The sequence below is a fragment of the Trachurus japonicus genome, chromosome 11, assembly GCF_045865225.1.
Source record: "Trachurus japonicus isolate A0001 chromosome 11, Traja_1.0".
NCBI lineage: Eukaryota > Metazoa > Chordata > Actinopteri > Carangiformes > Carangidae > Trachurus > Trachurus japonicus.
This window is the reverse complement of record NC_140917.1, coordinates 11,158,102-11,186,024: the sequence shown is the minus strand read 5'-3', so window position 1 is coordinate 11,186,024 and position 27,923 is coordinate 11,158,102. Positions and strand designations below refer to the sequence as shown.

The 27,923-nt window shown below is 40.9% G+C and overlaps 2 pseudogenes and 1 gene segment (V, D, J or C); all 3 read right to left on the bottom strand.

The window, feature by feature from the left end:
- Positions 1 to 3,029: 3,029 nt before the first annotated feature.
- On the bottom strand, positions 3,030 to 4,761 carry LOC146978266 (Ig kappa-b4 chain C region pseudogene; annotated as a pseudogene). The gene is made up of 3 exons (XR_015037017.1): positions 4,744 to 4,761; positions 4,261 to 4,366; positions 3,030 to 3,488 (listed from the first exon to the last, which is right to left on the bottom strand). The product of XR_015037017.1 is annotated as an Ig kappa-b4 chain C region pseudogene (transcript).
- Positions 4,762 to 9,585: 4,824 nt separating this feature from the next.
- On the bottom strand, positions 9,586 to 10,878 carry LOC146978265 (Ig kappa-b4 chain C region pseudogene; annotated as a pseudogene). Its single transcript, XR_015037066.1, has 2 exons — positions 10,766 to 10,878; positions 9,586 to 9,980 (listed from the first exon to the last, which is right to left on the bottom strand). The product of XR_015037066.1 is annotated as an Ig kappa-b4 chain C region pseudogene (transcript).
- Positions 10,879 to 19,709: 8,831 nt separating this feature from the next.
- LOC146978264 (Ig kappa-b4 chain C region-like) lies at positions 19,710 to 21,148 on the bottom strand (the record flags this gene model as incomplete). The annotated part of the segment is given in 2 exon segments: positions 19,710 to 20,099; positions 21,070 to 21,148. Coding segments are annotated over 2 exon segments (405 nt in total), but the record flags the coding sequence as incomplete, so codon positions are not given.
- Positions 21,149 to 27,923: the final 6,775 nt, after the last annotated feature.

Below are 27,923 nucleotides of genomic sequence, written 5' to 3'. Positions count from 1 at the left end.
CGGCCTTCTGAGGGTTTCAGGCCAAACGCTTAGAATGGGGATGAGGCCAGACTCTCCCTCAGAAATGAAATGAATTGCATTTCCGGGAGCGGCTGGTTTACGAGGCTAAGATGAAGAGGGCCCAGGCGGGGATTGAACCCACACCTCCCAGGTAAGAGTCATGCACGCTTGCCAGTCACCCAAAGGGACATCCCTTTGGCCTAGTGGCAAGGGCGCATGATCAATTGGAGGCATAGTGACAGGAACCTCAACTGTCACATAGACATCCTTGTTCTCTTTACATAGCCTGCCGTTCAGGAGGTGGGGCTAAGCGCCAGGCCGGCTTGTCTCATAACAAAAGGGCATTCTACATCTGCTCCACAGGCACGACACCGTTGGCTATATTTTGTGTACAGATAGTTGTATTGTATTGTATTGTATTTTTATTAGCACATAAAAGACATATAAAACAGCATAAGTGGAACAACAAAAACAACAACAAAAAAAACATACAAAGTATACAGTAGATAAAGCAAATGTGCAGGAGAAACAAAAAAGAACCCTAATAACTGCGTTCACACCAAAAGCCTCCAAAGCGTCAAAAACGCTCGATGGTGGGTGTCATACAAGACAGCTCCCAAAACAGCAAATATTTTCAGCCGCTTTGGCCGCTCGTCACGTGACTGACGTCAAAGTTCGATCGCGCTGGTCATTGGGGAGCCGAAATACAAAAAAAAAGGCAGAGACAGGTTGCCGCCGAACCGCGTCATCGCTAATTACCCTAAAGTTAACCAGGGCTCAACTTCTCGTCTGGTGACGCTTTGGACGCTTCGGAAGCTTTGGACACTTTGGAAGCGCAGCGACGCCTGTTGACGCTTTGGACGCTCGGTGTTGCCGGACTCTCATAGAAAATGAATTGACTTCCGGCGTTTTGACGCTTTGGAAGCTTTTGGTGTGAACGCACAGTAAGGGCTTGTCAAGTGGTCCTCCTAAAGATAAACATTTAACATAAATTTATGTGAAGAACAACATAAAACAATTAGAAAAGAGAGAGAGAGAGAGAGAGAAAATCAACATTGTGTGGTGATGTAAAGAAAATATGTGGATTATGCATTGCTCAACTGGGCCAATAGAAAGTGAATTATTTGTTTCTTAAATGAATTTATGCTTGTGCAGGTTCTAAGGTGGATTGGTAATGAATTCCAAAAGTGCTGACCTCTAAATCTAATTGAGAACTGAGAGAAAGTAGACTTGAAAAAAGTGTGATGAAGATTATTTGCTGACCTAGTTTTCAAATTATGAATCTGGGAATTGAACTGAAATACAGTTTGGAAACAGATTGGAAGTAACTTGTGAATAGATTGATAAACAAAAATACATATTTGAAAAGTATTTACAGTAAAAAGAGGAAGAATACTCAGGGATTGAAACAGGGGTGTGGAACTAGTGAGTCTGTTAGAAAATGTTATCATTTTGATGAATCGTTTTGGAAAGTGAGAATACAGTTGAGGGAGCTCTTGAAAGTACTTGCCCAAATAATATTACAATATGAAATGACAGGATAAATCAGAGTATAATATAAATTAATCAAAATTTTACCAGGCAGTAGATGACATATTCTTCTGATAACTCCAATATTCTTTGCAATCTTGTTTGAAATAGACAGAATATGACTTTTCCAAGTGAGATTTTCATCAATTAAAATACCTAAGAATTCTGTTACTGTGACCCTTTCCAAGATGTTGTTGTCAATATAAACATTAGGAAGAGAGTTTATTGATTGTTGACTTCTCAGCGTACATAACATACAGTATACAAGCTTTTCTTTATATTAAGGGATAATTTGTTTGCCTTAAACCATAAGTCAACTTTACACAATTCTGTGTTCATTTCTGATATTAATTTAGGTCCATTCTTACCAGATAAAAAATATTGGAGTCATCTGCAAACAGAATGAAATATGCTTTAGTTGATGACATGTGTAGGTCATTTACATAAATAAGAAACAGTAAAGGGCCCAAAATTGATCCTTGGGGCAAACCACATGAAATCAACTTTAAGTCAGATGAAGTATTGTTCCAGGAAACAAATTGCCTTCTACCAGACTACTACTAAATAGCTTTTGAACCATGACAGATTTGAGCTGCATAACATAAAGAGAAAGTTTCTGTAATATAATGTCATGATTGACCGTATCGAAGGCTTTCGATAGATCGAGAATACTCCAAGTGTTATTTCTTTATTATCGGTAGCCTTGGAAATGTTATCTACAAGACGGGTGAGGGCCATAGAGGTGGAATGATTCTCTCTGAACCCGTACTGATGGTCGTATAAAATGTTATTGTCGTTCAGGTATTTAGACAAACGATAGTAAACTAGTTTTTCTAATACTTTGGGAAAACATGGTAGGATGGATATCAGTCTATAATTAGAGAATAATGAGAGATCGTCAGTTTTGAAGAGAGGAATGACTTTAGCCCGTTTAAACTGAGCAGGAAATATACCGGTTTCAAGGGAGAGATTAAAAACATGAAGGAGAGGTTTGATGATATATGGAAGACTTGTTTTGTTTTGAGTATTAAGAATTTCAATTTCAATAGTTATGGCTCCTCTGGACCCATTTATTGCAAATTTCAGTTTTTTTTATTGCTATTACTGTTGCATTTGCGATAGTGTTACTTTAACATATATAGTTACATCATCTGCATACAGATGAACCCAAGCCTGCTGTACCACTGACCTACACAGTACAAACTATCAACAGCTGTGTTGATCCACTGACTGTCTTACTAACAGCTTCTGCTGCTCTCATAACCAGGTTCACTGGCTGCTGTGGTCTCCAATAGGCTGAGTATAGAAGGTGATGTTCAAGACTGAACATTCAACTGCACAAATGATGTTGGTTTCAGCTGCAAAGATCCAACATACACTTTATGACAGTTGTGTTTTAAATGGAGCAGCTCTATGTTCAGACCGTGTGTCATCATAGACATGTTAAATGAAAACAGATTAAATCAAGTGATGTGATGATCAGATTTTTATTATGTTTAAACACAGACACAACATTGAAATACTGGGAAAAGCTGGTAAATATTGTTAGTGAAGCATGTGAAATCAAAGAGAGAGAGCAGGAGCAGAGTAAAACCAGTATCAGAGTCCCAGTGAGTCAGCTCAGGACTGGGGACACTGGTCTCTCCTCAGAGTCTCTGAGAGCGGAGACTGGGAGCCCTGGGTGGCCTCACAGGTCACAGAGCCCAGCTTCCTCCACTGGTCTGCAGGGAGCCTCAGGGTGCTGCTCCAGCTGTAGAGGCCGTCCTTCCCCAGCACCCCGGGGCTCCTGCTCTCCTCCCAGCTGCTGCTGCTGCTGCTGCTGCCGTCCACCTTCCAGACCAGACTCCAGTCTGAGGGGAAGCCCTTGTTGGCCAGGCACATGAGCGTGGCCTTCCCCTGCTGCTGCAGCTCCTCACTGGAGGGGGGCAGCACCGTCAGGGTGGGGGCCACTCGACCCACTGGAGGAGGAGAGAGAGAGAGACCACATGAAAAAAGTTGACCCAGAGAGAAACTACTTTTTTTCCCCCAGTTTTTCACTTCCCTCCCTCAGCACAGTAACCATAGCAACATACAGGCATCACTGCTGAACCATTGAAACAGACGGGTTTCAGTGCTAAAGATAAAAAGTTCAAAGTGTCTCTTGTGTTAGTATTTCATCTGTCTTATTAAACTTAAAATATATACGAATGAATACAAGAAATATCAGATTTAAATTGTTTTACAGCGTCTGAAATATTATTTATCTAAAACAGAAAAGACTAAAATTGAATCTGTTCACTCTGTCCATTCAATATGAACTTTATTAACAACTGATTCACACGTTAAATCTCATCAAATTAATCACATAATGCTTTTCAACAGGCCACTACGAGTATAATTTAAGTTTATTTTTTTACATTACATTGATAAAAATTTGAATTAAATAGATTGAGGAAGATTTGTCTCAAAACGAAGTCCTTGAATATAAATTTCTCTGAATCTCTATGAGAAATTCTAAATTGAATTTTAAATTTCTCCGACAAAATATTTAACCCTCATGACCCAAAGACGACATGAAGGTTAAGTGAAGAACATTTCATATATTTGAGGACTTAACTTTGACGACATGAAGAATCAGTAAAGTTATATTAAAAACCAAATATCAACTAGAATGTAACAATAATATCTACAGAGATCAAATACATCAGAGTAATGACAAAATTTGAGTTATTAAGAGTCAAATGTACTTACAGTCAACATTCAGTCTGGTTCCTCCACCGAACGTCCACCACAGTGATACAAAGTCATTGAGCCGTCGTACAAAAACCTCTCGCTGTAGAGACACGGCTCTCTGACTCTGAATCAAAAAAAACTCAGCAGAAAAACTCAGTTTATTTTCCTTTAAATGTGAAACACTAAAGAAAAAGGATGATTTTCAGATTTAGTAAATAACTGTCCGATAAGGAACCTTTTAACGTCGTAAATGATTTAATATTGTCAATGAACTAAATTTACTCGGAAAAAAACAGAGTTGATTGAGGCTGAAAAATAAAACAAATTTGATTCTAAAATTACAGATTTTGTTTGATCCATTTTTTTCCTGCTTGTGTAACAGTGATGTTGATTTTTTTTTTTTGAATGACTTTGATGGATTTTTTTTGACTTCATGAAAGACAATTTTTCCAATGATATTTAAAAGGAATCATATTGAAATGAGTGTTAACACATCAATACCCTGATCAACTGATTCATCCATTGACAATCAAAATAATCAGATTCATCCACTGATAATCAACATGACCAGATTGATCCCAGTCCCTGTTGGAGTCAGTCAGAGCATTTCCATAGAGAGCCACTTTGCATCAGCAGCACCATGCTCCAGTGCTCTGGGAGAGTTTATAGTCCTGAGAGTTGAAGACTGGATGACTGACAGCTGTCCTTCATGACAACACAAGACACAGAAATCCTCCTCATCAAAAACATGACTTTGGTCTCCGTCCTCATCTGGACTCTCCTCTGCTGCTGCTTCACAGGTAAAGTCCAGAGAATCCAACTCCTCTATCAACATCTGTCCCTCTGAAATGAAGCCCACAAAACCATGACTCTGTTTTATCTTTCTGTCTCTGTGTCCTCAGAGTCCAGAGGTCAGGTCACAGTGACTCAGCCTGGAGCAGTGAGCTCTGCTGTAGGAGACTCAGTCACCATCAGATGTAGAACCAGTCATGATGTTTATGTTTACAGCATCAGCAGCTACCACTGTTTAGCCTGGTACCAACAGAGAGATGGAGAAAAACCTAAACTCCTCATTTATCATGCTTCCACTCGAGCATCAGGGATTCCAGGTCGTTTTACAGGCAGTGGATCAAACTCTGACTTCACTCTGAGCATCAGTGGAGTCCAGGCTGAAGATGCAGCAGTTTACTACTGTCAGAGTTATCACTATATCAACAGTCAGTATGTGTTCACACAGTGAAAAAGCGTCGTACAAAAACCTCCCTCAGTCAAAGGGAACAGAAACTGAACTGACTGCTGCAGCTGGAAGATACTGCAGAGACTGATACAGTTCACTGAGGACAGACACACACACACACACACACACACACACTAATACTGTCTCCATCAATTTTCCTCTATAACTTCAAACAGTCCATCTGCCGCTTTAACAACCTGAAAGTTTCCTACCATGAAGAATGACAGCTGTGGAGTAATAAACATTGATGATATAAAGTCAAAGACACCCAACTTATCTAATACTACCACCAATAACATTAAATGATTGTGTAAACGTTGGACAGCAGTTTATGAGAAGCTCTGAGACACATTGTATGAAGAACGTCTGACAGTGAATAAAAACTGTTGGACTCATGTGACATTGTTGGTTCTTCAGAGAAAACACAAAGCAGAAGACAGTCTGTCCACAGGTTCAACAGAGTTCATATATGAAGGACATCATGCTCATGGAAACCTGTTAATCTTCTTCATGTGACCATGTACATGTGCAGCTCCCTCCAGGGTTCAGGATGTGACTGCTTCACTGAGACACTGTCTGCTCGTACTGAGAGAGTCTCAATGAATCCTGAAGCAACAACAGTGCTTTAAGAAAACTGAACGACACAGGAGACATGTGTCGCTTTAATAGTAATAAACAATTATTTTCACCTGTGTGATCAAAGTAACTTTATTGTCATTAAACATTAAACACAATGTCAGTAGAAGCTCCCAGCATTATTGACATATACAGTATAATGTTGAAACTGTAAAGAAAGATGGAAGGCTGCTGAGTGTGTGCAGGCTTACAGGGTCTCTCTCTATGCTGATGACTTTATATTTCTAAAAGCAGAATTAATTAATTAATTAATGAGCATTCAATTTTATTTATTTCCTGGACATGCTAAAGTTACAAACATGAAAGGAAATAAACAAAGATGTGAGAAAGAAAGACAGAACATGATAATCAAAAAGAGGTACAGAGAGCAGAGTAACAGCAGTTTAGTCATAGCATTTCCATAGAGAGCCACTTTGCATCAGCAGCACCATGCTCCAGTGCTCTGGGAGAGTTTATAGTCCTGAGAGTTGAAGACTGGATGACTGACAGCTGTCCTTCATGACAACACAAGACACAGAAATCCTCCTCATCAAAAACATGACTTTGGTCTCCGTCCTCATCTGGACTCTCCTCTGCTGCTGCTTCACAGGTAAAGTCCAGAGAATCCAACTCCTCTATCAACATCTGTCCCTCTGAAATGAAGCCCACAAAACCATGACTCTGTTTTATCTTTCTGTCTCTGTGTCCTCAGAGTCCAGAGGTCAGGTCACAGTGACTCAGCCTGGAGCAGTGAGCTCTGCTGTAGGAGGCTCAGTCACCATCAACTGTAGGCTCAGTCAAGCTGTTTATGTTTACAGCATCAGCAGCTACCACTGTTTACACTGGTACAGTCAGAGAGATGGAGAATCCACAAAGCTACTTATTGCTTCCACTCGAGCATCAGGGATTCCAGATCGTTTTACAGGCAGTGGATCAAACTCTGACTTCACTCTGAGCATCAGTGGAGTCCAGGCAGAAGATGCAGCAGTTTACTACTGTCAAAGTCATCACTATATCAACAGCCAGAATGTGTTCCCACAGTGAAAAACCGTCGTACAAAAACCTCCCTTAGTCAAAGGGAACAGAAACTGAACTGACTGCTGCAGCTGGATGATACTGCAGAGACTGATACAGTTCACTGAGGACAGACACACACACACACACACACACAACACACTAATACTGTCTCCATCAATTTTCCTCTTATAACTTCAAACAGTCCCATCTGCCCCGCTTTACACAACCTGAAAGTTTCCTACCATGAAGAATGACAGCTGTGGAGTAATAAACATTGATGATATAAAGTCAAAGACACCCAATACTTATGCTAATACTACCACCAATAACATTAAATGATAGTGTAAAACGTTGGACAGCAGTTTATGAGAAGCTCTGAGACACATTGTATGAAGAACGTCTGACAGTGAATAAAAACTGTTGGACTCATGTGACATTGTTGGTTCTTCAGAGGAAAAAACTCAAAGCAGAAGACAGTCTGTCCACAGGTTCAACAGAGTTCATATATGAAGGACATCATTTGCTCATGGAAACCTGGATAATTCTTCTTCATGTAGGACCATGTACATGTGCAGCTCCCTCCAGGGTTCAGGATGTGACCTGCTACACTGAGACACTGTCTGCTCGTACTGAGAGAGATCTCAATGAATTCCTGAAGCAACAACAGTGCTTTAAGAAAACTGAAACGACAACAGGAAGTCACATGTGTCGCTTTAATAGTAATAAACAATTATTTTCACCTGTGTGATCAAAGTAACTTTATTGTCCCCATTAAACATTAAACACAATGTCAGTAGAAGCTCCCAGCATTATTGACATATACAGTATAATGTTTGAAACTGTAAAGAAAGATGGAAGGCTGCTGAGTGTGTGCAGGCTTACAGGGTCTCTCTCTATGCTGATGACTTTATATTCTAAAAGCAGAATTAATTAATTTAATTAATGAGCAATTCAATTTTATTTATTTCCTGGACATGCTAAAGTTACAAACATGAAAGGAAATAAACAAAGATGTGAGAAAGAAAGACAGAACATGATAATCAAAAAGAGGTACAGAGAGCAGAGTAACAGCAGTTTAGTCATAGCATTTCCATAGAGAGCCACTTTGCATCAGCAGCACCATGCTCCAGTGCTCTGGGAGAGTTTATAGTCCTGAGAGTTGAAGACTGGATGACTGACAGCTGTCCTTCATGACAACACAAGACACAGAAATCCTCCTCATCAAAAACATGACTTTGGTCTCCGTCCTCATCTGGACTCTCCTCTGCTGCTGCTTCACAGGTAAAGTCCAGAGAATCCAACTCCTCTATCAACATCTGTCCCTCTGAAATGAAGCCCACAAAACCATGACTCTGTTTTATCTTTCTGTCTCTGTGTCCTCAGAGTCCAGAGGTCAGGTCACAGTGACTCAGTCTGGAGCAGTGAGCTCTGCTGTAGGAGGCTCAGTCACCATCAACTGTAGGCTCAGTCAAGCTGTTGGTGTGGGTACTGAAAATCGTAAACTTTTACACTGGTACAGTCAGAGAAAAGGAGAATCCACAAAGCTACTTATTGCTTTCGTGAAGGAGCGAGCATCAGGGATTCCAGATCGTTTTACAGGCAGTGGATCAAACTCTGACTTCACTCTGAGCATCAGTGGAGTCCAGGCAGAAGATGCAGCAGTTTACTACTGTCAAAGTCATCACTATATCAACAGCCAGAATGTGTTCCCACAGTGAAAAACCGTCGTACAAAAACCTCCCTCCTTCAAAGTGAACAGAAACTGAACTGACTGCTGCAGCTGGATGATACTGCAGAGACTGATACAGTTCACTGAGGACACACACACACACACACTTGATTCAATATTATTTTTAAGCCTCATAATTGCTATCTTGCAATGATTTCTGTGGCAGAAACACTGACACTGTCATAAACATAACGACAATACAAACCTCACATGACACAGGAAAAAGTGCTGAGTGGGGATTAAACGTAACTTTGGACATAGTCAGTTGATACAAATTTTCAGGAGGAACCATAATGTCTGAGTCCTTCAGGTTCTCATCTTACTTCCAATCAGCTACAGTTCAGATTCAGATATAACATTTATGACTAGTTGAAAAAAATGAGTCATAGCAGCAAATAAAATATAAACTACAGAGGACCAAGGATGGAGCCTTGTGGGACTCCAGGAGTATTTGATAGCAGACAGAGTGAGAAAAAAAATCATCTGGCAGGTGATTACTGATTACCTCTGTGAGACAAGAGGAACATTGTGCTGTTGATATATTACTTTACACAACGATATCACTGGCTCCACTTTAAAATCGTCATGTACCACAACATCCAGAGTTTTTATTAATCTCCATGAGGATAAATGAAAACAGATGAAATCAAGTGATGTGATGATCAGATTTTTATTATGTTTAAACACAGACAAAACATTGAAATATGGGGAAAAGCTGGTAAATATTGTAAGTGAAGCATGTGAAATCAAAGAGAGAGAGAGCAGGAGCAGAGTAAAACCAGTATCAGAGTCCCAGTGAGTCAGCTCAGGACTGGGGACACTGGTCTCTCCTCAGTGTCTCAGACAGCGGAGACTGGGAGCCCTGGGTGGCCTCACAGGTCACAGAGCCCAGCTTCCTCCACTGGTCTGCAGGGAGCCTCAGGGTGCTGCTCCAGCTGTAGAGGCCGTCCTTCCCCAGCACCCCGGGGCTCCTGCTCTCCTCCCAGCTGCTGCAGCTGCTGCTGCCGTCCACCTTCCAGACCAGACTCCAGTCTGAGGGGAAGCCCTTGTTGGCCAGGCACATGAGCGTGGCCTTCCCTTGCTGCTGCAGCTCCTCACTGGAGGGGGGCAGCACCGTCAGGGTGGGGGCCACTCGACCCACTGGAGGAGGAGACATAGAGAGAGAGATGACATTAAGAAAGTTGACCCAGAGAGACACTACTTTTTTTTCAGTTTTTCACTTCCCTCCCTCAGCACAGTAACCATAGCAACATACAGGCATCACTGCTGAACCATGGCAACAGACGGGTTTCAGTGCTAAAGATAAAAAGTTCAATTTCATCTGTGTTATTAAACTTAAAATATATACTGTACGAATGAATACAAGAAATATCAGATTAAAATTGTTTTACAGCGTCTGAAATATTATTTATCTAAAACAGAAAAGACCAAAATGGAATCTGTTCACTCTGTCCATTCAATATGAACATTATTAACTACTGATTCATACATTAAATCTAATCAATTTAATCACATATAATGCTTTTCAACAGGCCACTACGAGTATAATTTAAGTTTTTTCACATTACATTGATAAAAATTTGAATCAAACAGGAAGATTTGTCTCAGTACTGAAATACAAAGACGTCAAATGTAAATTTCTCGACAGAGAAGACTTTTATGTTCAGTCAGAATCTGTCTGAGAAATTCTAAATTGAATTTTAAATTTATCCGACAAAATATTTAACCCTCATGACCCAAAGACGACATGAAGGTTAAGTGAAGAACATTTCATATATTTGAGGACTTAACTTTGACGACATGAAGAATCAGTAAAGTTATATTAAAAACCAAATATCAACTAGAATGTAACAATAATATCTACAGAGATCAAATACATCAGAGTAATGACAAAATTTGAGTTATTTAGAGTCAAATGTACTTACAGTCAACATTCAGTCTGGTTCCTCCACCGAACGTGTACCACAGTGATACAAAGTCATTGAGCCGTCGTACAAAAACCTCTCGCTGTAGAGACACGGCTCTCTGACTCTGAATCAAAAAAAGAAAAACTCAGTTTATTTTCTTTTTAATGTGAAACACTAAAAAAAAGATGATTTTCAGATTTAGTAAATAACTGTCCGATAAGGAACCTTTTAACGTCTTACAATTACTTAATAATGTCAATGAACTAAATTTATTCAGAATAAACAAGAGTTGAATGAGGCTGATAAAATAAAACAAATTTTATTCTAAAATTACAGATTTGATTTGATCCATTTTTTTCCCGCTTGTGTAACAGTGATGTTGATTCTTTTTGAATGACTTTGATGGATTTTTTTGACTTCATGAAAGACAATTTTCCCACTGATATTTAAAAGGAATCATATTGAAATGAGTGTTAGCACATTGATCATCAATACCCTGATCAACTGATTCATCCATTGACAATCAAAAATAATCAGACTCATCCACTGATAATCAGCAGGATCAGATTGATCCCAGTCCCTGTTGGAGTCAGTCAGAGCATTTCCATAGAGAGCCACTTTGCATCAGCAGCACCATGCTCCAGTGCTCTGGGAGAGTTTATAGTCCTGAGAGTTGAAGACTGGATGACTGACAGCTGTCCTTCATGACAACACAAGACACAGAAATCCTCCTCATCAAAAACATGACTTTGGTCTCCGTCCTCATCTGGACTCTCCTCTGCTGCTGCTTCACAGGTAAAGTCCAGAGAATCCAACTCCTCTATCAACATCTGTCCCTCTGAAATGAAGCCCACAAAACCATGACTCTGTTTTATCTTTCTGTCACTGTGTCTCAGAGTCCGAGGTCAGGGTCACAGTGACTCTAGTCTGGAGCAGTGAGCTCTGCTGTAGGAGGCTTCCTCAGTCACCATCAACTGTAGAACAAGTCAGAAGGTTTATTTCACTCTGGATTTTTTTGTAGGGTACCATGCATTAGCCTGGTACCAACAGAGAGATGGAGAAAAACCTAAACTCCTCATTTCTGATGCTTCCACTCGAGCATCAGGGATTCCAGGTCGTTTTACAGGCAGTGGGTCAATCTCTGACTTCACTCTGAGCATCAGTGGAGTCCAGGCTGAAGATGCAGCAGTTTACTACTGTCAGAGTTTTCACAGTGGTGTGTTCACACAGTGAAAAAGCGTCGTACAAAAACCTCCCTCAGTCAAAGTGAACAGAAACTGAACTGACTGCTGCAGCTGGAAGATACTGATACAGTTCACTGAGATCACACCATTTTCTTTTTTAATAAACTGTGAGCAAACATAAAATACAGCCACAACAGAAGAATAATCAAACTAAATGAAACTCAATCTCTGATGAACAGGTTTTTCTTAAACAATCACAGTCTGATGTAGTTCTGTTCTCACACCATCATCAAGTCAGAGATGTTGCTCAGTCTGCTCTTTTACAGCTCAACACAATGTTTAGCTCCAGGAAGTTTTTACTTTGTTCACCATGTTTACTTCCACTTCATACATTAGCTTAGTTTTACCTGAGAACTGTTGGTGATGACTGTATCCACCTCTGTTGGTGAGACTCTGATCAGATGATTGAAATTCTGATGTTTCTACTGATTTCAGCAGTGAAGAGACTGATGGACACGACAGAATAACACGTTTATATTTCATCAGTAATAAACATTTAGTGTGAGATAATTGGACCAAGAAATGTCTGCATGAAATGATTCGTGTGAACTGTTTATAGACATGGTGGATGAGGTTTAGGTTTTAATGTGTGTGCGTCATCAGTGAGAGTGTGTGTGTGTGTGTGTGTGTGCGTGCGTGTGTGTGTGTGTGTGTGTGTGTGTGTGTGTGTGTGTGTGTGTGTGTGTGTGTGTGTGTGTGTGTGTGTGTGTGTGTGTGTGTGGCCTCAGTGAACTGTATCAGTCTCTGCAGTTTCTGTCTCCCTCTATGCTGATGATACACAACTTTATGTTTCTAAAAGCAGAATTAATTTGATGAGCATTTAATTATTTCCTGGATATGCTAAAGTTACAAAAATGAAAGAAAATGACCAAAGATGTCTGAAAGAAAGACAGAACATGAGAAACAGAAAGAGATGCAGAGAGCAGAGTAACAGCAGTTTAGTCAGAGCATTTCCATAGAGAGCCACTTTGCATCAGCAGCACCATGCTCCAGTGCTCTGGGAGAGTTTATAGTCCTGAGAGTTGAAGACTGGATGACTGACAGCTGTCCTTCATGACAACACAAGACACAGAAATCCTCCTCATCAAAAACATGACTTTGGTCTCCGTCCTCATCTGGACTCTCCTCTGCTGCTGCTTCACAGGTAAAGTCCAGAGAATCCAACTCCTCTATCAACATCTGTCCCTCTGAAATGAAGCCCACAAAACCATGACTCTGTTTTATCTTTCTGTCTCTGTGTCCTCAGAGTCCAGAGGTCAGGTCACAGTGACTCAGTCTGGAGCAGTGAGATCTGCTGTAGGAGACTCAGTCACCATCAACTGTAGAACCAGTCAGGATGTTGATACTGGTGTGGATGTCAATACTTTGAGCTACAACGACCTTTTAGCCTGGTACCAACAGAGAGACGGAGAAAAACCTAAACTCCTCATTTACGGTGCTTCCACTCGAGCATCAGGGATTCCAGGTCGTTTTACAGGCAGTGGATCAAACTCTGACTTCACTCTGAGCATCAGTGGAGTCCAGGCTGAAGATGCAGCAGTTTACTACTGTCAGAGTTATCACTCCATCAACAGTAAGGACGTGTTCACACAGTGAAAAAGCGTCGTACAAAAACCTCCCTCAGTCAAAGGGAACAGAAACTGAACTGACTGCTGCAGCTGGAAGATACTGCAGAGACTGATACAGTTCACTGAGGACACACACACACACACACACACACACACACACACACAGAGGTTTTATTTTTATTCCTTTCGTTTCTTTGTTTAACTTGACAGTTTTTCATGAAACACATTCCACTTGTCTCCGGTCTCTGAAGCAGCTGTCAACAACAATTAACACGTTACATCTATTACACGCTCACTGACAAAGTGAACACAGTCAACAAGTCAATACAAAACACACTTCACTCACAGTTAATACTTACACAAATACACGTTTTCTTTGAAAATAACACAAAAATGAAAAATCTACATCTTACAAGTTAAACTTTGAACCTATACACCACAGTGACATGAATTTATTAAAAATACAACAGGGAACCATGACTTTGTATCAGACTGGAATCATTCAGCAACATTAAAGTAGCACTATCGCAAATTCAAATTCTTTATTCGGCCACTAGATGGGGCCAGTGGTGCAGCGTATTACATATAAACTAGAGCACTGGAAAAGAGAGTAGCGACACCACCATAGACTCCCGTGGTCACTTTATTCTCCCCCTAGTGGCAGGATATGGGTATTGCAAATCCGCCCAAGAAACCCATTCACTCCAATGTATGTGTGTTGCCAACTTGCTTGTAAATTGATGAAAACTGCTGTGTTTTTGCTTTTAGGTGCCTTGGTCATATTAAGTTATGCTTATAATTTATTTATTTCAAAATTTAAATTGTAACATTAATGTGAACAACTGTTTTTTTTAATAAACATAGATATAACACACAAAAATAAAAGATTGACAACACCTGAAAAAACCATTACAAAATGTGACAAAATCAAACCCAAAACGTATTATGTTAAGTTTTTGCCTCCAACTTTTGATTAAAAAAATGATAATTAATAAAAAACACATGGAGCTGTTCACAGTATCGTACCGGTCACAATACACAGTCGGACAAACACACAGAAGGGACGAAATAGCGAACGCATACCGTTTGCTAAGCAAACCACCAGCTGTCAAAATAAATAACATAAAGAGCCTCGCATGAAAAATAAAATAAAAGCCAGCAGCACAATAACTTCTGCTTGATGTCCAAAACACCACAAACTAACGAAAACACAGGCTTAAGTGGCAAACAGTTAGCTAACACAGTTGAATTTAGCGCGCAAACTGGTATGACTCTTTAGTGGACTTATCTTTATCATTTAAAACAGCAAGCATTCGTGACACAACAATTAATGGCCACTATATGTTAATATTTATCTGTAAAAGGGTCCACGATTATGCTATTAACGTGGGTGATCTATAAATGTCCTTAAATTATTGAAAATACCGCACTTACTCATTCACCAACACGGCAGAGATGCCAGCTCTTGGGCGCATTTGCAATACCCATATCCCGCCACCAGGGGCGTTTCCACTTGACCAATGCGTGTCGCTACTCTCTTTTCCAGTGCTCTAATATAAACATCCTTGTCCTCTTTACATAACCTGCAGGAGGTGGAGCTAAGCGCTGGGCCGGCTTGTCTCATAACAAAAAGGAATTCTGCATTTGCTCCACAGGCATGACACCATTGGTTATATTTTGTGTACAGATAATTATGGCTCCCCTGGACCTATTTATTGCATATTTCAGTTTTTTATAGCTATTAGGCCTACTGCTGTATTTGCAATAGTGCTACTTTAACATATATAGTTACTACATCATCTGCATACAGATTAACCTTAACCCTGCTGTGTTGATCCACTGACTGTCTTACTAACAGCTTCTGGTGCTCTCATAACCAGGTTCACTGGCTGCTGTGGCCTCCAATAGGCTGAGTATAGAAGGTGATGTTCAAGACTGAACGACGTTCAACTGCACAAATGTTGTTGGTTTCAGCTGCAAAGATCCAGCATACACTTTGTGACAGTTGTGTTTTAAATGGAGCAGCTCTATGTTCAGACCGTGTGTCATCATGAACACGTTAAATGAAAACACATGAAAACAAGTGATGTGATGATCAGATTTTTATTATGTTTAAACACAGACACAAGATTGAAATACGGGGAAAAGCTGGTAATTGTTGTTAGTGAAGCATGTGAAATCAAAGAAAGAGAGCAGGAGCAGAGTAAAACCAGTATCAGAGTCCCAGTGAGTCAGCTCAGGACTGGGGACACTGGTCTCTCCTCAGAGTCTCTGAGAGCGGAGACTGGGAGCCCTGGGTGGCCTCACAGGTCACAGAGCCCAGCTTCCTCACTGGGTCTGCAGGATCCTCAGGGTGCTGCTCCCGCTGTAAGCCAGTCCTTCCCCCAGCACCCCGGGGCTCCTGCTCTCCTCCCAGCTGCTGCTGCTGCTACTGCAGTCCACCTTCCAGACCAGACTCCAGTCTGAGGGGAAGCCCTTGTTGGCCAGGCACATGAGCGTGGCCTTCCCCTGCTGCTGCAGCTCCTCACTGGAGGGGGGCAGCACCGTCAGGGTGGGGGCCACTCGACCCACTGGAGGAGAAGAGAGAGAGAGAGAGAGAGACGACATGAAAAAAGTTGACCCAGAGAGAAACTACTTTTTTTCAGGTTTTGACTTCCCTCCCTCAGCACAGTAACCACATACAGGCATCACTGCTGAACCATGGCAACAGACAGGTTTCAGTGCTAAAGATAAAAAGTTCAATTTCATCTGTCTTATTAAACTTAAAATATATACGAATGAATACAAGTAATATCAGATTTAAATTGTTTTACAGCGTCTGAAATATTATTTATCTAAAACAGAAAAGACCAATATGGAATCTGTTCACTCTGTCCATTCAATATGAACTTAATTAACTACTGATTCACACATTAAATCTCATCAAATTAATCACATATAATGCTTTTCAACAGGCCACTACGAGTATAATTTAAGTTTTTTCACATTACATTGATAAAAATTTGAATCAAACTGGAAGATTTGTCTCAGTAATGAAATACAAAGACGTCAAATGTAAATTTCTCGACAGAGAAGACTTTTATGTTCAGTCAGAATCTGTCTGAGAAATTCTAAATTGAATTTTAAATTTATCCGACAAAATATTTAACCCTCATGACCCAAAGACGACATGAAGGTTAAGTGAAGAACATTTCATATATTTGAGTACTTAACTTTGACGACATGAAGTATCAGTAAAGTTATATTAAAAACCAAATATCAACTAGAATGTAACAATAATATCTACAGAGATCAAATACATCAGAGTAATGACAAAATTTGAGTTATTAAGAGTCAAATGTACTTACAGTCAACATTCAGTCTGGTTCCTCCACCGAACGTGTACCACAGTGATACAAAGTCATTGAGCCGTCGTACAAAAACCTCTCACTGTACAGAGACACGGCTCTCTGACTCTGAATCAAAAAAACTCAGCAGAAAAACTCTGTTTATTTTCTTTTTAATGTGAAACACTAAAGAAAAATGATGATTTTCAGATTTAGTAAATAACTGTCCGATAGGGAACCTTTTAACGTCGTAAATGATTTAATATTGTCAATTCACTAAATTTACTTGGAAAAAACCAGAGTTGATTGAGGCTGATAAAATAAAACAAATTTTATTCTAAAATTACAGATTTTGTTTGATCCATTCTTTTTACGCTTGTGTAACAGTGGTTTTGATTCTTTTTGAATGACTTTGATGGATTTTTTTGACTTCATGAAAGACAATTTTTCCACCGATATTTAAAATGAATCATATTGAAATGAGTGTTAACACATCAATACCCTGATCAACTGATTCATCCAATAACAATCAAAATAATCAGATTCATCCACTGATAATCAGCAGGATCAGATTGATCCCAGTCCCTGTTGGAGTCAGTCAGAGCATTTCCATAGAGAGCCACTTTGCATCAGCAGCACCATGCTCCAGTGCTCTGGGAGAGTTTATAGTCCTGAGAGTTGAAGACTGGATGACTGACAGCTGTCCTTCATGACAACACAAGACACAGAAATCCTCCTGATCAAAAACATGACTTTGGTCTCCGTCCTCATCTGGACTCTCCTCTGCTGCTGCTTCACAGGTAAAGTCCAGAGAATCCAACTCCTCTATCAACATCTGTCCCTCTGAAATGAAGCCCACAAAACCATGACTCTGTTTTATCTTTCTGTCTCTGTGTCCTCAGAGTCCAGAGGTCAGGTCACAGTGACTCAGTCTGGAGCAGTGAGCTCTGCTGTAGGAGGCTCAGTCACCATCAACTGTAGAACCAGTCAGAATGTTCATGTTCACTACGACAACAAGCACCGTTTACACTGGTACCAACAGAGAGATGGAGAAAAACCTAAACTCCTCTTTTCTGATGCTTCCACTCGAGCATCAGGGATTCCAGGTCGTTTTACAGGCAGTGGATCAATCTCTGACTTCACTCTGAGCATCAGTGGAGTCCAGGCTGAAGATGCAGCAGTTTACTACTGTCTGAGTTATCACTACTGGGTGACCAATAATCCTCTGTTCACACAGTAAAAAAGTGTCGTACAAAAACCTCCCTCAGTCAAAATGAACAGAAACTGAACTAACTGCTGCAGCTGGAAGATACTGCAGAGACTGATACAGATCACTGAGGACACACACCCACACACACACACAATTCAATATATGTACTTTTACTTACTTTTTAGATTTTTTGTGTAGCCCTTTAAAACAGCCCAAATGGTGACCAATGTGCTTTACAAAAAAAAAAAATACAACCGACAATAAAAAACACAGAATAAAAGTGACACAACAGTCTTAAGCCATTTTGCTTTACATTTTGCCAAAAAGCTTTACAATTAATAACAAATAAGATAAAATTAAATTTCAACAGATATTCCAAAAACAACAGTAAAAACAACAACAACAATAAAAACATAACCATGGCACAACAGTTACTGGAATTACACAATGTTTTATGTGGCAGAGATACGGACACTGCCAAAAACACAGAAAAAAATGCTGACAGGGAATTAAACGTAACTTTGGACAAAATCAGTCGATCAACATTTAGGGGAACATTGATATCTAATGTCTGAGACTTTCAGTTTTTCCACCAAAGACATAATTCCTCTTATTTCCATTCAGCTCCTAATCAGGATAAGATCCAGTGTTTATCACTGGTAGAAAAATGAGTGAAAGCTGCAAACAAAATATAAACTGCAGAGGACCAAGGATGGAGCCTTGTGGGGCTCCAGGAGTTTTTGATAGTAGCAGACGAACATTTTTTAAGTGAGAAAAAAAAATCATCTGACAGATGATGACTGATTAACACTGTGAGATAAGAGGAATGTGTGCTGTTTCGGTATCAATGGCTTTATATCAATGCTTTGAAATTGCTATATAACAAAACATCCAGAGTTTTAATCATCTCCCTGAGGATGATTGAATGAGTCAGTTGTTCCAGCAGTGAGGAGAACACAGCATGATGTGTTAGCATTTCTGTTAATACATTGATGAAAATAGAGATTGAATCAATCTGCTCAACATCAACAAAAAGCTCAGGTGATGTTTGATGACACTGAAAGAAAAAATACTGATAGTTCTCACAACTGTATTTGATCAACATGGACTTATTTGCTGATTAAACAATTGGGAATTTTTATTGACATACAATCAAATATAATGGATCGATTAATATATTCACATATAAAATTACTTGTTATTTGACTGTTCAGCATACAGAGAATTATTTCAGTTTTTTTTTAATTTCTTTATGTTTCTTTGACGATCACCTCATCAAGAGAATGCATGTGTAAATATATATAATTTAATGAAGAAACAAGGAAACACATGAAGGTATTGTTGATACTGATCAATCAATCAATAATGATAAGTTATTGGTAAGTTTATACACACTACAGGATGAACTTACAGTATGTATGGACAAACATTTTGGGTAATCTTAGACTTTCTCTGTGAATTCATCACACAGGATTAATAAGTCGTCACTGACACGTTAAATGAAAACACGTAAACAATTGATGTGATGATCAGATTTTTATTATGTTTAAACACATAAACAAAATTAAAACACTGAGAGAAGCTGCTAAATATTGTTAGTGAAGCACAAGAAATCAAAGAAAGAGAGAGCAGGAGCAGAGTAAAACCAGTAGTAGAGTCCCAGTGAGTCAGCTCAGGACTAAGGACACTGGTTTCTCCTCAGTGTCTCTGAGAGCGGAGACTGGGAGCCCTGGGTGGCCTCACAGGTCACAGAGCCCAGCTTCCTCCACTGGTCTGCAGGGAGCCTCAGGGTGCTGCTCCAGCTGTAGAGGCCGTCCTTCCCCAGCACCCCGGGGCTCCTGCTCTCCTCCCAGCTGCTGCTGCTGCTGCCGCCGTCCACCTTCCAGACCAGACTCCAGTCTGAGGGGAAGCCCTTGTTGGCCAGGCACATGAGCGTGGCCTTCCCCTGCTGCTGCAGCTCCTCACTGGAGGGGGGCAGCACCGTCAGGGTGGGACGGACATCACCTATAGGAGACACAGAGCACAACGTGTCAATCAAACAGCAGAGGACACCGTTACTGCTTTTGTCCTTGAAGGAGTTTCTGTCAGATGTTTTTCTGCTCCACCAGTCACTCACTCACTCACACATTGTTTCACTTCCCTTTAAAAACCTCTCATGCACATCAGCACAGAAAGAGTCCTCATATGAGTGAAAGATATCAAAGTACACTGGAAAATGAAGAAGTTTATTTTACATTTCAACAACTTCATTTACTGCACTTTATATTACAAAAATAAATATGTTTTTTAAAATATAATAAATGTAAAATATAATGTTCTACAAAGTCATGGTCCATTCATAATCCAACACATTTACTATCAAGATCAACAAGGTTAATCAGATCTAATGTTAAAGGACATTATGAGCCACAAATAAGTGACGACCACATTTAAACATCAGACATCTATGAAACAGCCTCAGAAAACTTCAGACTTACTGTTCACAATTATTTCAACTCATCTTCCAAACTGTTTCAAATGTAAAGACTAAATGTGAAAAATTATTTTTTAAAACAGGATTGTTGTTCTTCAATATTTCCTGCTCCTCAAATTGTTCACATTTCACTAAAGTTGAATGAAGCTGCTCTGAGTTCAAATGAAGAATCAAACAGAAATGTTACAGTGATCTGGATCAGCCCGGTGGAAATTTATATCTGCTCCAAATGTTCACTGACTGAAATTAGAAGCTGAACTGATGAGACAATATTAAAGATTTGATGAGAAACTTATTTCCAACATCAATTCTGGTTCCTCCAGATTGATAATGTGCTGACTCATCAACACTTTAAAGAAATAACCCTAGTTTCTGATGTCAGCAGAACATTTTCAGGACAAAAAATGTAAACGGAGATGTAAAATGACATAATATTTTAGTTTCTAGATGAAAAAAAGTGTGACAGACAAAATTGAAAAAGACATTGAAAATTGAACTTACATCCAAACTCCAGTCTGGTTCCTCCACCGAACGTGTACCACAGTGATACAAAGTGACTGAGCCGTCGTACAAAAACCTCTCACTGTACAGAGACACGGCTTCCTGATTTTGACATCAACCAATTCTACTAAATCACGTCCTGTTTTTTAAAAGCTTCGTATTTGACAATTAGTAATATTTTTCAAACAATATTTATGCTTAAATATTTATATTTTTCAATGTATTTTAAATTAAAATTGATGTTTCTTATCTCAAATTCAAAGACACAAAACAAGCTTTTACAATAATTTTATTCGCAATTTAAATCCACATAAATAAAATCAATGACAACTTTCCAATCGATACCCTGATCAATTGATTGATCTATTGATAATAAACATGATCAGGTTGATCCCAGTCCCTGTTGGAGTCAGTCAGAGCATTTCCATAGAGAGCCACTTTGCATCAGCAGCACCATGCTCCAGTGCTCTGGGAGAGCTTATAGTCCTGAGAGTTGAAGACTGGATGACTGACAGCTGTCCTTCATGACAACACAAGACACAGAAATCCTCCTCATCAAAAACATGACTTTGGTCTCCGTCCTCATCTGGACTCTCCTCTGCTGCTGCTTCACAGGTAAAGTCCAGAGAATCCAACTCCTCTATCAACATCTGTCCCTCTGAAATGAAGCCCACAAAACCATGACTCTGTTTTATCTTTCTGTCTCTGTGTCCTCAGAGTCCAGAGGTCAGGTCACAGTGACTCAGTCTGGAGCAGTGAGCTCTGCTGTAGGAGACTCAGTCACCATCAACTGTAGGGTCAGTCCTAAGGTTGGTACGATTACTTCAAGTGGTAAAGAACTTTTACACTGGTACAGTCAGAGAAATGGAGAATCTCCAAAGCTACTTATTTTCCACATAATTGAGCGAGCATCAGGGATTCCAGGTCGTTTTACAGGCAGTGGAACTGGGACCGACTTCACTCTGAGCATCAGTGGAGTCCAGGCTGAAGATGCAGCAGTTTACTACTGTCAGAGTGTCCACAATATCAACAGTCAGCTTGTGTTCACACAGTGAAAAAGCGTTGTACAAAAACCTCCCTCAGTCAAAGTGAACAGAAACTGAACTGACTGCTGCAGCTGGAAGATACTGCAGAGACTGATACAGTTCACTGAGGACACACGCACACACACACACACACACACACACACACACACACACAGTTTGTCTTCATCTTTTCTAAAAACAAAAACAAACTTTATTTAAATTTCATTCCCACATTTTTCTACACTGACACTTTTACATGAAACACATTCCACTTGTCTCTGCTGTGTGAAGCAGCTGTCCATACCAATAAACACATTACATCCATTACACTCTCACAAGTCAACAAGTCAATACAAAACATTCACACTTAAAGCAGAAGTAAGTGATATATTTGTGTTAAAGCAGAAGTAAGTGGTCCGGTCGTTTTCGCCAATGCTGCGTTCCAGGCAGGCTTTTGAAATCGTAAATTACAGCTTCAAGTCACAACTTAGGCTACGACTTTGTAGCGTTCCAGGCAACCCACTCGTGTTTTTCCGACCTGTTTTACCGGTGAAAGTCACTATAACGGCCACTCGTAACTTCCGACCGGTGAACTCGTACCAGATCGAACTGGTACGACTTCACGGTCGGAAAAATACGAGTTTCCTTGAACGCACCATAACAGTCCTCGTCCCTACGTCGCCACATTCACGGCGTTCCTTGGCTGCACACACAGCCCTGCATGCCGTTCTCTCTCCTCATTGGATAAAAACTGTAGGATACGAGAAAAGTTTTCTCCTCGGCTCAGAGCAGAGCAGAGTGACTGACAGACCCGTGTTTCAGACCAAACACTCTATGTAAGTGATTGCTGTCGGAAGATATAACTAGGGATGCACCGATTGTGAAATTCTGGGCCGATGCCGATGCCGATGTTTAAAATAACAACTTGGCCGATGGCCGATGCCGATGCCGATGTTTTTTCTTTTTGTTATTTATTTCGTTTTTGGTGCCACAGAAACATTACTGAACTATTTTAAATGTCTTTCAGCTCTTCATCATACTATTAATTAGCACAAATTAAATGAGACAAATTTATGAAACAAAAACAACCTTTAATATCAATTTTTAGTTGACATTAACCTTACGGTAATTAACATGACAAGTTCTTTTCTGAAAAATAGCCCAAAAGCCCTCTTAGACTGTTGACTAATCAGTGAAAATATTTATTCAGCACTTACATTGCCCAACAAAATTATTTGAGTGGTTCTAGCCTGAGGAACACAAACTTAGTCAAGGAGAAGTTTTTTTTTCAGTACCTACATTGCCCAGAAAAAAATATTTGTCAAAAATAAAATGTACATCAAGTGTAAATGTAAAAATTGGAAAATAAATAAAATATGTTATTAATAAATACAAACATAAATAAATAGGGCTATGTTTTTCACCTTGTGTATTTTTCATACAGAATAAAACATTACAGTGTTTCAGAACTTATGGGCTGGAACATGGGGCATCTTTATGAAACAAAACTGGCCTCTAGGGAAAAACAGTCCCATACAGTGGGCCTCCTCTTCATTAATGTGTATCTCTCACCTACTTCTTGGTAAGATGCATGTTTTTCTTTACAAAGATAAGCATCTCTGCCTTGTCGCAGCAAAGTCTATTTCTTTTTTCATCCAAGATATGAGACACAGAGCTGAACAGCCGCTCACTGTCTGTGCTTGTGCATGGTGCACAGAGGTATTTGCGTGCCATTTGTGCCAGTCCTGGAAAACGCAGGTGATTATTTCTCCAAAAGCCGAGTGCAGTCTCACCTCTGGGAATGGGGGCCTCTGCCAAGAATATATCAAGTTGTTGGGATACAGAGGTACTTGGCCTCTCCCATTCTCCTCCAGAATCTCCTCGAACATATCATGCAGGGAGGGTCCTGCTCCGCTGGGTCGTTGCCTCTTGCGCTGCAGGTGTGCGCTCTCTCCATCGCGCGTCTCATCCTCGGCACCAGCAGCAGGCAACAGGTGCGCATGAAGTATTGCTCGTGCGCTTTGTTTAACATCCTCATCAAAGTAGCGATCTTTGTATCTGGCATCCAACAAGGTAGCAATACAGAACATGGGATCACACTCGATTTGATCGAAGCGTTTATTTACAGCATCTAGTAATGCGGTCTTTGTTGTTTTAACGCCGTGGTCGGTGTCAGTCTGCTTGCTCAGAAGACGTCTCAGGGCTCTCACAGAGGGAATGACGTCGGCAGCTGATGCCTCTGATGAGCTAACTTCTCTGGTCAACTGTTCAAACGGGGAGAGCAGTGTTATAAAGTTTTCAATTAATTGCCACTGCTGCGCGCTGAGGGTGGCGGGGAGGTCGTAGTCTGCGGCATATGTAGCAAGTGTGCGCTTTTGTTCAAGCATGCTCTCCAACATGTAAAATGTACTATTCCAACGAGTGGAAATATCCTGCTGTAGCCTTTTTGGTTTCATCCCCAACTGGATCTGCACAGCCTGGAGACGCGAATAGGCGAGGGGTGAGTGTTTAAAGTGGCCGACGATTTTTCGGCAAATAGCCACAACATCTGTGATGCTGCGCTGGCTAAAAACACCATCATGGACCGCAAGTTGCAGAGTATGTGCCATGCAGCCAAAACTAGCCAGACCACTGTCCATCATAGCTTTCGACATATTCCTAGCATTATCTCTTGCCACAGCATGCACTTTGGTCTTGTCAATGCTCCAAGCCTGGAACATTTTTTCAAACGCATCAGAGATGGCAACTGCGGAGTGTGAGCCCGTGAACTCTTGCGAGTGCAGCACTGCTTTTATCAGGTTGAAGTCCTTGTCAATCCACTGTGCCGTGAGGCTAAGCATGCTCACGGGGCTGACATCTGAACTCCATATATCAGTGGTAAAACTGATTGCGGCGATGTCACGGGCCAGTAGCTCATGAATGTGTGTGGCCACAATGTTGTGGATTTCTGGGAGACAGACCTCGGCGAAGTGACGTCGGCTAGGCACCTTATAGCGTGGCTCCATAAACTGCATCAGACTCCGAAACCCCACGTCCTCTACTACGGAGAAAGGTTGGTCATCTAGAGCGATGAACTCCATCACCTTCTTTGTTATTTGTTTTGCTCTAGCGCTGTCTGGAGCCAGTTCTTTTACTCTCTCAAAGGCCGTGTCAATTAAAGTCTGAGTCTTGCCGGCGGTGGCTGTTTTCGCTTTCTTGGCAGCTTCATTTTTCCGTTTGTGGTCAGCTTGCAGATACTCGTTGTACACCGCTGCGTGCCGGCTTTTCAAATGTCCAATTAAATTTGATGTGTTAAACGACTTTCTGTCGGTCCCACCTCTTGAAATATGAGTTTTACACGCATTGCAAACAGCATGACGGGGATCGTCCTCCGACACAGTGTAATATTCCCACACGGTCGCCATCTTCTTTTACCTGACAAAGAAAAGTGTGGCGCTGGCGCCCTCTTGTGGGCATAGTTATGTTCCCCCCCAAAAAAAGGAAAATAGAAAGGTTCCTCCCGAGCACAGCGTTCATGCGACATTTAAATCAACATAAACATCGGCCACTGCCATCGGTGAATGTCATCTTTTTTTACCGATGGCCGATGGCAGTTAACGAGCCGAACATCGGCCGATGCCGATGGTCGGCCGATGCATCGGTGCATCCCTAGATATAACTATTTAAGACTTATATTAACACAAATATATCACTTACTTCTGCTTTAATATAAGTCTTAAATAGTTATATCTTCCGACAGCAATCACTTACATAGAGTGTTTGGACTGAAACATGGGTCTGTCAGTCCCTCTGCTCTGCTCTGAGCCGAGGAGAAAACATTTATCGTATCCTACAGTTTTTATCCAATGAGGAGAGAGAACGGCATGCAGGGCTGTGTGTGCAGCCAAGGAACGCCGTGAATGTGGCGACGTAGGGACGAGGACTGTTATGGTGCGTTCAAGGAAACTCGTATTTTTCCGACCGTGAAGTCGTACCAGTTCGATCTGGTACGAGTTCACCGGTCGGAAGTTACGAGTGGCCGTTATAGTGACTTTCACCGGTAAAACATGTCGGAAAAACACGAGTGGGTTGCCTGAAACGCTACAAAGTCGTAAGTTGTGACTTGAAGCTGTAATTTATGATTTCAAAAGCCTGCCTGGAACGCAGCATTAGCGAAAACGACCGGACCACTTACTTCTGCTTTAAACAGGCCAAATATGTGTGCAAAAAAGGTTGGGAACCACTGGGTTAAAGGTTAGGAGAGTGTCCTGTTTTACAAGAGATTGTTGTGTCCTGGTGGTGAAGGTAGGCAGAACCACCAGAGTATCATATATTTTGTCTGCTGTTCAGTGTTTTGGGAACTATAAAGATAGTGAGCATGAGAACATCTTGTGTTCACTTACCCACTGACCGTGTGCTATTCAGTTGCATGTGTGTGACTCCATTCATGAATGCTTATTAAAACTCAAGAAAGACAGCCGACGTGTAGAGACTTTCTTTTTAATTATTTTATTAAAGAACAGAAAACATTTTTGCCACCACAAATCTGGAGACCACAAAAGGACCTCATCTGTGAGCGGATTCTGTGATTCTGGACCAAAGGTGCTTAGAGTGCACACAACAACGGCCTATAGGGCCCCACAAAGGAAGGTTGAGAAGAGGGCCTCACATCTGGAAACCTGGGAGTCCCCTCACCGACGGAACTGGACCAAAGGATTAGCAAGCTCTTCTCCACCTACTGATCGAGAGTAGCCGTGACGTGCCGGCACCGGTTCTTTCGCCTGGGGAATGAATTGAAAGGTGAAGGAGAAGACTGGGCTCGCGCTAACTGGAGATTCGAGGTCTCTGAGTAACTGTAGGTCGAGGGCCGAGTGACCTGACTACTCTGCCCTTCACATAGGCTATTGAAGGGGGCAGAAAAGGTAAATGTCTGACTGTCTGGGATAAATTTTAAATTAATGCTGATAATTTGAAAAAATCTAAATTGAAGTAAAGTAAATACACATTGCAATCAGAGTGAACCTGACCAAAAAAAAGGAAAATCCTTTTTTTAATCCAAATTATTTTCTTTGATCGTGAGTATTTTTGAATTTTTTTGGTAAGTTTATTTAGTTTAATTGTTCATCTAAAATGTTCTAAATTTATTAGAGATAATAATTCAACAAAAATTTCGAAAATTATTATTTTTTCCTGGATACTGCTAAAAGATCTTGGAGTGCATAGTCATGGGATCTAGAAAGAGTAAACCTCCCACGGAGGACATTAAGCCTGATTATTGTGCTCCTAACGTGAGATTCATGTCAGCTAATTATGGGATGGAGAGTGTAGCCCAGTTAGATCTGTGGGTCAAGCAGTGCAGTTTCCCGACAACAGGCAGCCGAGTGTCAAACAGCTGGAGGCTTTAGAGGTGAGACTGGCAGAGGTGGAGAAAAAGAGACTGACAGACAGGAGAGGTAAAAAGCTGGAGTTTCAGGTAAACTGGTCAGCCTTTTCCTGCTGGATGAGGGAAGCAAAGCACAGACAGGGCCCCGAGGATGTCGTGGCGCAGTGTCTGAAACTGGATTCGGACCTGGACTCTGCCCCACCATGCCCAGCTCCACGCCCGCAGACAGGACCTGCCCCCACCGTACCCTGACCTAAAGGACCTGGACAACGAAGCAGCTGCCTCCCCAACATCAGTGGTCGCATCGGCGCCACCGGCAGAGACAAAGCTGTCCCCAAAGCTGCTGGACTCAAAAAATAAAAAGGGCACAGGCAAAGGCCGTGAGAGAAACGATGATGTACCCGGGAGGTGTGGGTTCAATCCCCGCCCGGGCCCTCTTCACCTTTCAAAATGTGAATTTGATCCGT